General features: G+C 35.0%; 1 protein-coding gene across 1 annotated transcript; it reads left to right on the plus strand.

Annotated features, from left to right (window-relative positions):
• The first annotated feature begins 30 nt into the window (after positions 1–30).
• On the plus strand, positions 31–14,142 carry singed (fascin domain-containing protein singed). The gene is made up of 8 exons (XM_018539156.1): positions 31–171; positions 9,779–9,902; positions 10,409–10,652; positions 11,166–11,299; positions 12,288–12,580; positions 12,946–13,106; positions 13,175–13,642; positions 13,897–14,142. The coding sequence occupies exons 2-8, from the start codon at positions 9,840–9,842 to the stop codon at positions 14,100–14,102; spliced, it is 1,569 nt and encodes a 522-aa protein (XP_018394658.1). The 5' UTR covers positions 31–171; positions 9,779–9,839; the 3' UTR covers positions 14,103–14,142.
• The last annotated feature ends 2,478 nt before the right edge of the window (positions 14,143–16,620 follow it).

The raw sequence follows: 16,620 nt of genomic DNA on the forward strand, positions 1-16,620 counted from the left end.
TGCGGTCGAGTCGAGCCGCAGGCCCGGAGACGCGCGTGTGCCATCGATACGCTCGGGCGAACGACGAAACGGCAGAACGCGGCCGACGCGATTGAAGGAAGCACAGAACTCCGCGGTGAAGGAGCGGAAGCGGACGAGAGAAAGAGGGAAGGAGAAAGAAGGAGTAAAGAGGTAAAGAGAAATCGGCGGTTTCCAGCTTCCTGTTCGTGCTTATCAGCGGAACGCGGCGAGCTGACGGAACGCGACGTTGCGAATTCCCGTCTCCGAATAATACGTGCGTTTTTCGTTCTGTCTCTTTTTGTGTGACGTGTACTTATCAGGAGAATGAACCATTTAAAAGGCAACATCGAATCCTGGAGAATTCTGGACGAGCGGAAGTACAATGTCGCCTTTTAAATGCCTTTGTATAGAACGAGATTTCGGGAATCTTTCGCCCAAGTCCCTCTCTGTATCCAAATTGAAACTGTGTAGTATAGTTGAAAGTTGGACACCCCTTGGTGATGAAGAGCACACAAGGGTGTGACGAGAGTGAAGAGTCTCTTTTTATGTCGCGATATAAATTCGGAACATCGCGACGTTTCTTTTTTCTTTTTTTCCGTAACCTTCGAAAGGCTACAATGGAAATTGAACGGTCGGATATTATTTTATGTCTCAAGAAGACACGCGAAAAGACGTCTCGATATCCTTTAATCAAGACTTGAATCAAGCGATTAGATTAAATCGATTTAATTGAAGCAAAGCGAACGTCTCGAAGCTAAATGGAGTTTCACAATCGGGATGTGTCAGAATAGTTCTTAATTAAAAAAAAAAAAAAAAGAAAAACATGTACGCCAAGTATATAAAAAATACGTCGTATGTTCCACTCTAAAATCTTTTTTAAAAAATGTCTGTCTTTCTAAACAAAAACCAAATATTAAATCATACAATTAACGAAGCATTTGATTAAATATACAGCGTAAAAAAAGCATACAATTTTTTAATAAACACTTCAAGTATAACATGTTACTCCGAATAATTTTTCTAAAAGTGTACATTAAGGCTGTCCAAAATCAAATATTAGATCAATTAGCTAAACTAAACGTTCAATTAAATATAAAGCACCAAAGTATTTTATATATCATACATAATCGGGATGTCTACAATCTATAGGCAGAATTGATTGGTCATCGATTTAACGTGCAAATGGACGCTCGGTGCAATGATAGAAAGGGCGGTGAACAACTCGATTTACCCCAATTCGGACTGCACGAGTCCGGTGACGATTTCCTGCAGGGCGAGCGTAATCGGGAACCCCCGTATAAATTCCCCGCAGGAGAGCTTGCGCAGCCTTGAAGGGCTTACCACGCCGAGGGTCAGTTCCCATGGTGACCGTGGCGGTGAGCCCTTCGTGGGGCGAAGCAGGGCGGGCAGACAGTCTCGCGCCTGGCGTGAAAATTGTTGTCGGCGCCCCCGCGGCCTTCGCTACTATTTTTACCGGCCTTCGCGTGCGACAGCGGGGTTGTAAGCGAGTGTTCGTTTCGTGCGGAAGCGCCAGAGCAGCGTGAGTCACACCCGATGTGCGCTTTGATTTCACTTCGTTTTGCTTGCCTGCCTGCTTGTCTGTCTGCCTGCCTGCCTGCCGTATCTGTCTGCCCGTTGGGTGGGGTCGAACCCGCGCGTTCTAAGAGTGTATGATATGACATATCGAGAATCGGGGAAAAAGCAGAGTCGATTCACACTCCTCTGGTATATATTTTATTCGGCTCGTGTTTTCCAATCCGTGAAAATCGATTTGTTCTGTTTGACTGATGACGTTGTTCGCGGTCTGTGTCAACTTTCCTCCCATCTATTTCCGTGAAATTGAAATGGAGGTCTAGTATATGGATGATGTAGTAGAGGTAGTAGAAGTAACATTTGAAATAAGTGCACTTCTAATTACATAGGCCAGATTCTCATTTCTTCTTTGTGTTTTTCTTGTTTTGCGGTAGTCCTTATAACTCCAATCAGGCCCGTTTACGATGAAAGGGTCAAGATTGTCAAGAGGCTTAATAAATTTCCTGAAGTGTAATGTCAAATGTATCAGTGGATTCATTAACGACTCGAAGCATTTTTCCTAAAGACCTTCAACCGAATCTATCATTTGCTTATGCAGCTATAATTATAATTCTTGTTATCGCATTTTTTTTTACACCACAAATTTCTAATTTAAAATAAAAATGTGTAATTTTTTTATGACATATATTTGTTCAGAAATCTTTTCAAGAACTTAACACTATTGGGTGTTTTCCAGCAAGAACACGATCAAACACTGTGAATCATTCCGTCCTTATTTAACGTAGGCAAACGACAAAGGTGTAATAATTTACTGTGTCTGACTGTGTCCTTGCTGGAAAGCACCTATTGTCAGCCGAAACAAAGGCTGTGTTCAGCAGAAAAAACAGTTTTGCAACTGTTGTGAAATACTTTAATACGATTGGTCTTGCCCTTAGTTTCTCACTGGAATTAAATGTATAAACCAGTTATACATGCCAGAGTTTTACAACAGTTTCAAAACTGCTTTTTCTGCTGAACGCAGCCGAAGTCCATCGACAGCACGTTGTGCGAAAGAACGAATAAATGTCTAGAATAAATACAATATATAACGTCAGACTGGCGCTATCACCATGAGATTAATGCATCGTATGATTGTGCATCAGTGGGAGTAACAACCGCGGCTATCCAACGTTATTAAGGCGTTATTATACGAGGTACAACAAATCCCCGATACTATTATAATAAATGTAGTCATTTTTATGACTGGTTAATTTAAAATATTTTTAAAATTCCACACATTATTTGGATTTCAATGTCAAATTATTAGATTTCTTAAACCCTACTTATCTTATAGTAATCGAGCTACATATAACCGTATGCACATATAATATACTTGTACGGTGGGTAATGTACACTTTGCACCTTTGTTTCTTCCTTCCGTTCGACGAAAGGAATACGACGAGACACAATACATTCATCACAACTAGTTTAGTACGGTCGCTTTTGCCAACGTTGGTTAACTTTGAAATAACATGGCTTCTCTGACAATTTCAAATTATACGAGAAAGTGCAATTATATCCAATTGTTACAGCGAAGAAGTGCTCTCGGTTGTAATGTACACTTACTTATCTCTTTGTTACACAAATTTTTTTAAAGCATATCTTGTTAAATCTTAGTACACTTTGTGATTTCTGAATTCACTGATTCCAAATTTTTAACGTTTGACTTCAAATTGGGAATCATTGAATTCGAAGTCAAAGTGACAGATTTGATATAGTAGCTAAGTATGTAAATTAAATTAAACAAAAAAGTTATGTATGAGTTATATTTTTAAGTTTTTATTAGAAACTTTTTAATTAAAAAATGATTAATTTTGATAATTTTATAATATTTTATGAATACTGTAATATATTTTGTCGTATCTTTGTAGGTTTCTAAAGCATCTAATTTGTTTTTTTTTTTAAATTTATGTATTGGACGTTTGTTTTTTTTTTTATATGGGAGACAGGCAGAGCTTAACGTTGAGTCAGCTCTTCCTCCCACCCTTATATATCTAATTTTCTGTCAAATTAAATACCGATGATGAGAATAAATCATTTACGGTCAAGCTGGATCTTGGATGCTTCTAATATAATTTTCGTGTGAATTTATATGTTACATATTTAGAGCTCTAAATGCGCGCCGAAATTTTTTCAGACTTACAAAACGCAAACTAATAAACTACTGAGCACCTAATTAGCACCAAATTAACTGTATACCTTTGGAATATATTAAAATTTATTTATTAGCACTATAGTGAGGGCTAACTTAATAAGAATTATTTCGAGGGTTTTTCTAGAAAGAATGACATTATATAAACCTTACGTGAGTGTTCGTAATTTTAAAGGAAACAGCAAACTTTCAAAACCTTCTTGCGTTAGTACGAGCTTAAGAAGCGATAGAAAAAGATTCTTCCAATTTTTCAAATCGTAAAATTCGATTAAAAATTTGTGTTCCTTTCAAGAATGTTTATTTTTTATAATACATTTCACATTTAATATATATTTTACACACACGTATTCTGATTCTTCAAGCATGTCTCATATCATGAGGAGCACGTAGGACATAAAATTCTGACGTGAATTACGGTAGACCGTGCAAAGCCTCGTGCAATCTCGCGTGATCGCCTCGAGTATACGGAATAATCGCACTTTTCGACCGATTTACTCCGATACGTCTGAGCGGAAGGGAGTGATACGGTAACGGTACACCCTGTGTGTACATTATACTCAAATGAAACGTCATTTTATCCCTGCGCGATGTACCGGACGTCTATATACCGTTCGTTACTTCTCGCATTATGCCACGTCGAACACGCGGCGCGACACGGATCTTGCCTCTGGCATTCTTTTTCCTCCCGTTTTTATTTATGCCTTATAATCTTGCACTGGTGAAGTCTTCTTTTCACGCACCTTTCCGAACGCGTAACGGATTCCGCTGCCGACTCCTGGACGCGACAGAGGGGGGGGGGAGGGGGCTCGCGTGACTTTATCGCCGCGACTCCGACAGAAGCTTAGCTAAATCGCTTACCAGACGTTACGCTGGAGCGTAAACGCTATGCGGATTTTCTCCAATTAGTGTCAATATCTCGGAACGAGAATACTAGGTATGTCGTTCTTATTACGATATAATTTGGAGGCGGAAGCAACTAATTAAATGCTTAGATGTATATTAGTCCTTTTTTTCGAATTAGATGTTCTTTCTAGCATAGAGATTGTTCTTGCTTTGATTAGTGTAGAATTTTCACGCGCTGTACTTTGCTTCTTATATTTTTATATTTTTCACGACTCAATTAAGGCTGGAATCGATAAACAATGGCCTGCAAGCTGTGTCTATTTTTTTTTATATAGATGTAATTATCAGATTGTGACTTTTGTTGACTTGTCCGCAAAATTTTCCAAAGTTCACGTGTGGGTTAATTGTGTCGGGAAATCTTAGCCTCTATGATTTCCCAAAGGAATTTGGCGAAATTAAGATCTTATAAAACCAGAGCGTCCACGTCGATTTAAAGAATTTTGAGTACACCTATTACACGTCGTAAAAGAAAGCATCAAATTATCTTAAGGAGGTATCTTATGGCGGCACTCAAATTCTGAGACTTCTAAGCGCTACATCTTTTTATCTATTGATTTTATGTGAATGTGGCAATGGAGACATCTGTTCAGAATTACAAGAAGTATACATCATATCTCAAAATGGAGCAATTTGACCGAAGTCATTTTTCCATATAAAACGTGCGGGGTCCTTTATTAAAGTTGTCTTACGTTGACATACCGTTTTTTAGAGCTGCTCGCATCGTTATATGTTCATCGTGTATTTGGGCTTGTAAAAGTGCCTTTGCGGTTGCGTTCAGCAGAAAAAGCAGCTTTGCAATTGTTGTAAAATTCTTGAATATGATTGATTTATACATTTAGATTTAATAAGGAATTAAGGACAAAGCAATCATATTATTGTTGTAAAAAAATTTTACAACAGTTGCAAAGCTGTTTTTTCTGCTGAACACAGCCTCTGTTCGTCAAGTTTGGGTGAAGTAAGCCCCTACCAATGGGATAAACTTACTGTTATTTAGGTAATTCTATATCCGACTGGCTTACGGATCTGCTTTCGAATCTCTTTATTACTAACAGTTATTTATTTATCTACCGTTTATTTGGTTCAATGGCGCGGCGCAAAGAATTGATAGCCTTAATATTTTTAATTAAAAAATTATTAAAATGTATTAATTATTATTAAGATAAAATTGATCAATCTAGTTAAAATTGACTAAGTAAATTTAATGCTACGAAATCGAAGGTATATAAAGATTTTTAATTCCTGCGATCGAATCGTCGTCGAATTTTTGTCCTCGTGTTTTAATGTTGTTCGTCCGCTGCGGTTGAAAGTAATTTCCGTTCGGGTTCGTGATAGGAAAATTTAAGAGCAAACCCATCCGATCGTATTGACAAAGCGACGCTTGCTTTCACTTATCTACTACACTTGTAGTTCAGAATTTTTGTATCAAATGGTAGTTATTTTTCACACGTTGAATCGTAACGCTCTCTTCGAGACTGCTTGCATAAAACATTCTAAAATTGCGATGGATATTTATAATAATAAAAAGCGAATTAAGAAAAATGAAAGACATTTAAATATTTATGTATGATTTTTATTAACAATAGTTATGTATTGTTCCTTTTTCAATATCTAATCACTCCAGACTCAACTTCTACTTGTATAAAGCGATTACAAAAAATAATTTTTCAATTTTTAATAGATTTTACAGAATTTTTACTTGTGACGTGAGTAATACTGAGTTTATTGATTTAAAACTAGTCTCTTTTTGGTTGTCAAGCTATAAACCTCTAGAATATCACGGTCACGCTTGCCTTGTATAAAAACCAAAGGAAAGAATTCCTTTTACGAGTTTAGTCTCCTCTGTTATTTTTGGGTGTAAACTTTTTCAAGATATAATTATGTGAATACTTTGATCGGGAAATTAACATGTAATTATCTCGAAATCATCAACTTATTAATCTCCGTGAGTCTTGATTTTAGAATTATTTTTGTATTACAGTACAATATATATTATATTATACACCGGTTCAATGACATGTTGCGTTTCGAGCAACTCGGTTCTATCTGCCATTTACAGTAAACAGCTTCGCGACTTGTAGCGGGATATTTTACGTATAAAGAACGAACTAACTTTCAATGTTGAAAAATTTTGATAAAATGGGCACAGAAATCGAGTTAGATTAAGTAGTTAAATGTCGATTTAGGTCGCTTATAGATTAAGTTCTTCAATTTCGTACTTGGTTCTTCTCTTTCAGATACGGATGTACCGGTTAAATTAACGGTTAAAACCGCACGAATAGCAAAGGCTAATTTAACAGGTGAATTGATCTCGAGTTACCGGCAAGAAAGATTTTCGAGATATACGAGATTGAATTTCAAATGATAAAGCTGAATGTGAAAATGTGTAATTTAATAAAGTCGCGTGAACTTCGTTGTATGTATAAATTTGCCATTATCAGGTGTAAATACAACTGGTATACAATTAGTACAAATATTCTATACATCTTATACTATTTTTGTGAGATATTTTAAATGTGTTTTTCAAATAACGTCCACTAATCATATAATGTTCTTCCTGATAAAAGATAACTGCAATTTAAAACGACGCGTGTAATTTGTGTGAGATATTTAGGATTTCTTATATTGTGTTTCTACACGCAGGTATGTTGAAAAACAAAAAGATTCAATTTGCTTTATCTCAACGAAAACAGACTCATTCTATCCTCAACTTGAAATTTTCTTGTGATTGATGTCTCATCATCACACATCATTACAATTTAGTTTTAAAATCGCGGGACCTAAATGTGCGAAAAAAATCACTGATTTAGCTTTTACTCCGAGAAAAGTAAAAACTTCTTGAAAGGGATTTTGGGAACAGACGGTGCACGTTAATGTTACAGCGTAAGGATGCAGCAGAATTGCGATCGCGTGCCGTGAAACTGGAGGAAAAACCGAAGTAAAATGATGCGAAATCGCTGCATAACAGGTGCGAGCGGAATGCGGAGAAGCGAGGCTTGGCGAACGCTTATCCGGCAAATAACAGCAAATACATATTTCGCTCCGAGTCGCGAAGAGCCAGACGTCGCGTTCGCTGGTAATAGCGTTAGGATGAGACTCAAAGAATCAATACGCGCACAACGTAAAGGCCACCCACCCGTATTTCAATGTCCCTCGTATACTCTCTTCCATAGACTTTTACGTCACATATGTACGCGAAGAGAACGATAATTAAGTATATATAAAAATTAGTCAGATACAGATCTGAAAATAATTATGTTGAATCAATTCAAGCTAATAGTTAGCAACTAGAATGTCAAAACTTTTGCCGGACTTTTTGTAGCCGTCGCTCGTTATATATTAAACAGTGATTACAATCAAAGTCGCGTATAATAACGCTCACCGATTTCAATGTCCTTAAGATATGTTGTAGGGGAGAGTGTCCTGAATGATTCCCCACAAGAATTCAGTGGGGGACGGCGCTGGTTTAGGAGATATAATAAATTAAAGTTCTATAATATGTATAGAAAATAATACTGATGTAAGGGGTATAATACGAATAGTGAAATTTGTATATACTGCATTGAGAGATCTCTAAAGAAAGTAAACAAGGTCAAAGTCACACAATCACAAGTATTTTGTGAACAGTTAACGTACGTTCACTTATTGAAGTTATCATATGTCCTAAACTAATCCCGTCTCCTATTTAATTCTTCTTGTAGAAAATCACTCAGAACACTCTTCTTCCCTACAACATATCTAAAGGATATTGAAATCGGTGAGGTGTTACCTAAAATAGATATTTACCGAACATAATTTGTATTGAAATTTACTTCATAATGAAAGATCGCAAGCAGCATTTGTAAAAAATACATAATTTCTCAATTTCCATTATCCTCGAGTAATTAACAAATATAATAAATTGAGAAAATGCATTTATTAGTATTAAAATACTTATAGTTTTTGAAGTGACGCGTTTAAGTTGTATCATTCAAAAACACAGATACTTCATCTTGCGATGCAAATATCTTGTTGAATACTCACTTACTTATGCAACTCATTTTTTAAGAAACAGAACAATTCTCATCGAATGTTTTTACATAAACATAAGAGTCTTGAAAAATGAACTGGTCAATTTTCAATAATAATAATAATAATAACTTAATGAATACAAAACTTATTCAATATTTCTGATCAATTCCTGGGGAAAATATAATGTATAATATTTTTCTTTTATCCTCCTTTATTACTGAATAATAATAAATATGCTTTGGAAATTATTATTAAATTTTATTTTTTTCCTCAATTTAAATGATTTCTCTTCTCTGAGTTCCGTTAAGAATAAAACGGTTCATCAATCTTTCTAACAATACAACTCTTATTCAATGCGCTTGTTGCAATTGGGTGGCAATTTCTCATTATCATCCAGCAGAATGAGCAGTTTTATTAAATTCATCAAAATCATTGAGAACAGTGCAAAACATTGAATACTGAAGTACTATTAAATGTAAGAAATGGATTGTTGATTCCTATTTTTGAGAACCCTGGTCGTTTAGTTTAAATACTAACGACTAAATAAAAAAACTATTACATATTCTTACTTAAAACCACTAATGCGGGTCTAGAATAAAAGTCGTAGATGGTTGTGGAGTCTTAAATCGTAGAAAATTGACTAATTGTAGTTGAATATGAGGAGAATAATCGATTATGATTGGTCAATTTCCTATGATTTAAAACCCTACGATCATCTACTATTATAGACTCTGCATAAGTCTCATATTAAGAACAATCCACAAATGATATTTTTATGAAAAGTAACGTTACTGTTGCATCGGATAAAGTTGAATATAAACAGAAAAGTTTGGTATTCAAGACAGTAATACATATATTTTTGGGATTTAACAAGAGAACTTACTAACGATGTTTGAACTAATAAAATGAGAAAAAATGGATATATTTCAACGCTGTACAAAATAAGTTTATACTGCAGTAATGGGTTGCTGGCTACCCTACTGGAAAAAAAATCACGTCACAAAATTACATAACGAAATCATGTAATTAAGACAAATAAATCACATAACAGATTGTTCCAAATCCAGTTTGTGATTTTTTAAATTATGTTTATGACGTTTGGAATAGAGACTGTTATTTAATTGACATACGTATTTATTTCAGACGTTAAGAACCTGCTTGGTATACATTTCGATAGTGGCAGTAACTGAAATACGACAATACGATGCAGAGCAACGGATCGGAGACTGTAGGATCCGAGAATGGAGTCGACAAGTCAGGATGGACGGTGTGTACTGAGAGAGAGATTAATTGAAATTAGCTTAATATATAAATTAAGTAGCTTGCCGAAGTTATGAAAACATCTCCATCACTGATATTCAATCTATAGTTATCTTTTTCATCTCTTTTGCATAAAATTATCTCACAGATATTTAATTACAATTAATTACGGATAATCGATAAAATAAATAGAATGGAGATCTATTATATATAAATAACCTAATGCCAATTCTTTTATATTCTGTATCATCAAATCCACTATTATAAGAGACAGCGAGTAGCCCATTATATAACTATACCATATATCCAGAAAGAAACATGATAGAGATTTAGATAAACGGGATCACATATACAGCGCTCAAAGAAACAGGAAACGATTAGTTCAAGAAAAGAATTATTTTTGTTCAATAACGTATATTCTCATTTAAATTATTTTTAATTATTCAGCATGTTTTAAAATAGTAAAACAAAGTAAATAAAATATATAATAATTGTAGATGTGATGTCTTCCAGGTTGGGTTAATTAATGGGAAGTTTAAGTATCTAACGGCGGAGACGTTCGGTTTTAAAATCAACGCTAATGGATCGAGCCTGAAGAAAAAACAACTATGGACTCTAGAGGGCAGCGAGCATCAGGTTTTCCTTCGTTCACACTTGGATCGATACCTAGCGGTCGACCAGTTTGGTAATGTGACATGCGAGAGCGAGGACTCGTCGGATCCGGGATGCGCTTTTCAAATACAACTTGCTTCCGATGGTATTTGAGATTCACCTTGTTTAATTTGCATGAAATGTTGAAAAAATTTTTTTATACATTTTAATCGCTGGAAACTCTTCGAAATAGACACAATAACAATTAACGTGTTACAGAACTATTGTATAAAAAAATTTTTTTTATTAACTTAGTTATATGTATGTCAAAATTGTTTTTTATATGTATCAGGAACTCTAGATATTCACTAAGTAGAACTATTAAGCTGCTCAGAACTATTCAATCTCGAACTTCAATAAGAAGTTAGCACCCCACTTTTTAAAAATTATTAAAGAGTTATTAATAAACGAATCTCATATTAAAAAGTAAGAGAACTTTTTGTCTCGTCAAAAGGAAATGGGAAATCTAATCAGAACTTCTGAGTACTATAGTTAGGGTGCTAACTTCACATACCCGTCAGACGGATATTCCAATTATCCAGTATCAATCGGAGCTCTGTATAATGAATATAAAAGAGTATATTGGTGATTTTCTTAAGACAATTGTAACAAATTATAGGCAGCGGGCGATGGGCTCTAAAGAACCTCCAGAGGGGCTACTTCTTAGGCTCGAGTCAAGATGAATTAAAGTGTACCGCTAAGGCTCCAGGCGAGGCGGAATATTGGCTTGTACATCTTGCCGCTAGGCCGCAGGTACATCTTATGTGCTAGTTTTGAGATTTCGGACGCAAATGAAGCGTTTACGGCACACCGTTTTACACTATCTAGTCATCGTTACAAACACAACTTCGTTAATAACTGTACTTTCTCATGCAACTGATTTTCCTTAACAGTTTTGATTTGTTCCGACGTCACTTATTCTTTTACAATTGTACGGTATTTTTATATAGGGTGACGTTGAACTATCGATTTCTTTCCAATTTCCTTTGATTAATTTGGAAATAATTTTTTGTTCGAGAAATGCTGGAAAAAATTTGCTGAATTAATCCACGTTATGGAACATTTTTTCAGTAAAATTTCAGCGATTTTTAGCTGGAAAATTTATTTTCAACAAAATTTCAAAGGAATTTGTCAATTCAATTTCAACAATTTTTTAATATGATAGCTGAAAAATTCACTTTCAGTGAAATTGTAGCAAATTTTCAGCAATTTTGCTGAAATTTTCCAAAACGTGGAATAATTTTTCAACACGTCTGCTTAGCTGGCCCTCTCACTTAACCAAATCTCAATTTTAAAAAAAGCATAATAATGTGCTATTTATGCGCTATACATATCCGCAAATAAAAATTTTTACGCTCATTCCGTTTAGCTAAAAAAAAATTTTTGTGGGGTGGCTGAGTAGGCAGCAAGTCAGCCCCCCCACCCGTTAAAAATAATCAAATTGGAAAATTGAAAACACAGGATTTATGCGCTATTATTTCCAAGCATTTTCGATATTTGCGCTACAACCCTTAAAAATCCTGTGTTTTCAATTTTCCAATTCGATTATTTTTAACGGGTGGGGGGGTCTGACTTGCTGCCTACTCAGCCCCCCCACAAAAAATTTTTTTTATGTAATTTTTTATTCGTTTCGGAGAAATAATAAGTAAACTCAGAATGAACTGAGACTTTCAAAACCCGGAATATTCGAATAAAATTCGAAAAGATGGTAACTTAATTAAGCATTGACTTGATTGTTTAGGTGAATCTTCGATCGGCCGGAAGAAAACGTTTCGCACATTTGAGCGCCACTCAGGATGAAATTCACGTGGATGCGCCAGTACCGTGGGGTGAAGATACCTTGTTTACTTTGGAATTTCGTCCAACGACTGGTGACGACAATAGTCACGGAAGTCATTCTAAGTCCGAGGGTGGTCATTATGCGCTACATACTTGTAATAATAAGTACCTCGCGCGTGATGGCAAATTGCTGGACTCTTGCACGCGAGACTGCCTCTACGCTGCGGAATTTCACGCTGGTCTTCTCGCTCTTCGGTATTACTTCGATAATTATATCATTTCTTTATATCTTTTATATATCAGAGCCTTCCTTGATAAAGACAATCTTTTATTAGCAAGAAAAAAACTGTGTAATTGTTTCAAGTTTTAAATTAATTTCATTGTTAATTAAACCTTATAATATCACAGTAATATTGCAATATATCAGAATACTGCAGAACTTTTCCTCCAACCCAATAATATTATACTGTGATATGTCAGTAATATCTCTGCAATATTTCTGCTAGATTTCGTTATAATATTGCAATCGAAAAATGATATTGCTGTGATATTACGTGTTATGTAGGACATTTTAACGAATGAAACTGATTGAATTTGTTTCTATAAATTAAAATTTACAGGGATATACATGGTGCGTATTTGGCACCGATCGGAAGTAAAGCTGTTTTGAAATCCAGATCAACAACTGTTACGCGCGACGAACTCTTTTCATTGGAAGAATCCCTGCCGCAGGCATCCTTCGTTGCAGCGTTGAATCAGCGATATGTTTCTGTAAAGCAAGGTGATTATTTCGTTATATAGGATGAAAGTGATTGAAAATTAATCACGATCCTTGTTCCGATTGATTAGGCGTTGATGTGACAGCCAATCAGGACGAGATCTCCGGCCACGAGACATTCCAGTTGGAATTCGACCGAGTGACGAAACGGTGGTATGTACGAACAATGCAGGACCGTTACTGGAGTCTGGAGGCAGGTGGGGGCATACAGGCATCAGATCATAAGCGCTCATCGAATGCGCTTTTCGATCTAGCATGGCAATCAGAAGACGGCACGGTTGCGTTGCGTGCGAATAATGGCAAATTCCTTGCCACCAAGCGATCCGGCCATCTCTACGCGAATGCAGAGTTGAATAGCAATGACACTGATGCCGCCAAGTACTATTTCTACCTGATGAATCGGCCCGTGCTGGTATTGCGATGCGAGCAGGGCTTCGTCGGGCCCAAGAGTGCAGCCAGTCCAAAGCTTGAATGTAATAAGGCTGTTTATGAAACGATTCGTGTCGAACGATGCGAGCGTGGCGAAGTCAGATTTAAAGGTGATTGCTTTTCTTTAATTCATTTAACTCGTTTTGTTACTGCAAAAAAGAGACAGAAGTTTTTTTGTACGGGACTTTTCGATTCAGTTTAGTCCACTCTACCTACTTACGAACGTTATTAACAGAATTACGAAACATCCTCTATAATGATAAATATAGGACGATAAGAAGAACAATCAACTCATTGTATTGTATATTATCTGCCTCTTTCACTTCGGATTAATTATATCATTCGTTTATTTATCATTTTACAGGACAAAATGGTAAATATTGGCATGCGGACAGCGAGGGAGTGACCGTGGATTCAGATATGCCGTCTGACGGCTTTTATTTAGAGCTGCGCGAACCGTCACGCATCTGCATCAAGTGCGTGGATGGCCGATATCTCACCGCGGGCAAGAACGGCGCGTTGCGTTTAGGCGAGTCAGACTTTGAGTCCGCTACGAAATGGGAGTTCTAATGCGGAAGATAAAACGTAAATGCAATAAAATGCATATTCAACTGCCTCCTTCAGCTTTGTGGTCGTAACTCGTAGCACCGTGTCCACGGAACAGTAACGACGAGAGATTGGCAGTTTGCGCTGTTTCCTGCCGCATACTTAATTGAGCATGCTGTGTCGCGTTAAAACGACAGTTTTCGATATTCGATGTTCCACTCCAATATATACTTTTTTTTCTTAGTAAAGTTTCGTGAATCCGCAGTATATCCAAGACTGGCGGTTTATACAGATAACGTAAAAGTTCGAGAAACATTCAAAGGACCGGCTATTACAATTACGGTCTATTTTATAAGTAAAATACACTTTTATATCTTTTTATATTTATAGATATATACAGTTGCTACACTGCAAATTCAATTTTATATCGATGCTCTTCGTGTGTATTTATACGTTTATATGCATAATCCTAAGATATTGATCATAGAATTGGTTTAACAATCGTTATTAATATTCTTGTTAGTTTATGTTGTCTTATTCTCTGAGACAAAAGAAATTTATAAGTATAAATCGATCAACATCAGTGCATCAAGAAAGAAGAACAGATTTTTTTCTGCTCACAGCGTAGTAATGAGTTTTTGCTATCGTTATGAGTACATTTTTGATATATTAAACAGATTATTTAAAAGGATATATATGTATATATAATTATATACAGAGTGAAGTGTCTAAAACAGGACACCTAAATCGTTTGTTTTTGATGATACGAAAAAGTATTTCAGATAAAAGTGGAACGGTTTCAAGTAGAACGTTTTTAGGTGTTGTCTAGGTGCAGGCACTAAAAAGATATGACGTTACCTCCACTTTTTTAAAATGGAATTACGTGACTTTTTTACATAATATGATTTCTTTAACAATTCTGCATATAAAAGTATGTAGGTACAAATATAAAAAATTAATAGTTTACGTGATATTTGATACTTTATATCAACGTATGTCAGATTAAAGTATAAAATATCTCGTAAACTATTAGTTTTTTTATATCTGTACCTTCATACTTGTATGTGCAGAATTGTTAAAGAATCATATTATGTAAAAAAAGTCACGTAATTCCATTTAAAAAAAGTGGAGGTGATCTTCACATCATTTTGATGCCTCTGTCTAGATGAAAAACAACACGACGAAAACATGTCCTCTTTGAAACCGTTCCACGTTCATCTGAAACATTTTTTCGTATCATCAAAAAACAAATGAGTTATTTAGGTGAAAGACCCCTGTTTGAGATGTTCACCCTGCACACATACATACACATATACACGCGCGCGCGCACACACGCACAGGGTATTCAGGGATAAGAGCCCGTTCATGCGATACGGTTTTTTGACCGTTTCGGTAATTTTATCGAATCGATATTTTTACCGTGCTCTACAGTGGCAATACATTTTATATGGACGCGTTCACACGATACGGTTCGGTAAAACTAGCGAAATGGTAAAAAAACAGCCGTATCATGGCCGTATCGTGTGAACGAGCTCTAATGGTCCGTACTGTTTTTTTACATTTCCGACAGTTAAAAAGAAAGGTTGAAAGAAAAATAAATATTCAACTGTTTCATGTGGACATGCCATTAAAGATTTAAATTTTTTTTTAATAAAAAAATTTGTTCATGTTGAATTTTTTAAATAGTATCGTATAATTTTTTCCTTAATATTATAAAAGTCTTCAAGATGAATTCAACTTATTGAATTCGTCTTGAAGATCCCTATGGAAAAAATTGTATGATGTTATTTAAAAAATTCAAGATGACCTTAATTCTTTTATTAAAATAATTTTTTCTTAATTTTTTATCGCATATTGTAGTTCGCGTGAAACGTATAAATATTCACTTTTCAAATTTCTTTAACTATGTCTAAAAAATCATATGGATCGTTATACTGAACACTCTGTATACACGTATACACATGTATAAAAAGCATCGGAACTACTTTTTTAAAAAACCTATATTTAAAAAGTATAGATAAATAGTTTAAAATTTAGTTCCTAATATTGTAAAACAGAATTTCGTAATATAAATTTTTATTTTTAAAGAAAAGATTTTGTATAGGATTTTGTAATACTCGATTCTTATGGTTTAGAGAGATTAATTAATCATATTATTAAACTAATAAAGATTAAGTAAATCGAAATTTATATTTACGATTGTTGTATGTATGTTTGGAAAATAAATTAATTTATTACTTAATATATTTTATTGCTCGTTATAGACCTTTATATTACGAAATTTTGTTTTAAAGATATAGGTTTTATTAAAAAAATGTTTTAGACAAAAGTAGGGTTTTAAAAATCTTAAAAAATTCGTGAAACAATACTCAATCAGGTATCTTATTAGAAAAATATTAATATGCTGATTTATTTACTGATCTTATTATTCAGTTTGACCTTGGATGGCGTCGCCAAAATCAGATCAAGATCACATATACTTTTTTTAAATAGAGATCTAATTTTTTATTGCATATTCTTATAGCTCGAGAGCTTTTACAAC

This window comes from Cyphomyrmex costatus, unplaced genomic scaffold (genome assembly GCF_001594065.2).
Source record: "Cyphomyrmex costatus isolate MS0001 unplaced genomic scaffold, Ccosl1.0 scaffold205, whole genome shotgun sequence".
Taxonomy (NCBI): domain Eukaryota; kingdom Metazoa; phylum Arthropoda; class Insecta; order Hymenoptera; family Formicidae; genus Cyphomyrmex; species Cyphomyrmex costatus.

What these genes read in the sequence shown, in the direction of transcription:
- singed (XM_018539156.1), top strand. Translation starts at nt 9,840, where the DNA reads ATGCAGAGCAACGGATCGGAGACTGTAGGATCCGAGAATGGAGTCGAC. An exon ending in ATCTTGCCGCTAGGCCGCAG is followed by an intron (nt 11,300 to 12,287) that starts GTACATCTTATG and finishes TTGATTGTTTAG; the next exon opens with GTGAATCTTCGATCGGCCGG. An exon ending in TGGCGAAGTCAGATTTAAAG is followed by an intron (nt 13,643 to 13,896) that starts GTGATTGCTTTT and finishes ATCATTTTACAG; the next exon opens with GACAAAATGGTAAATATTGG.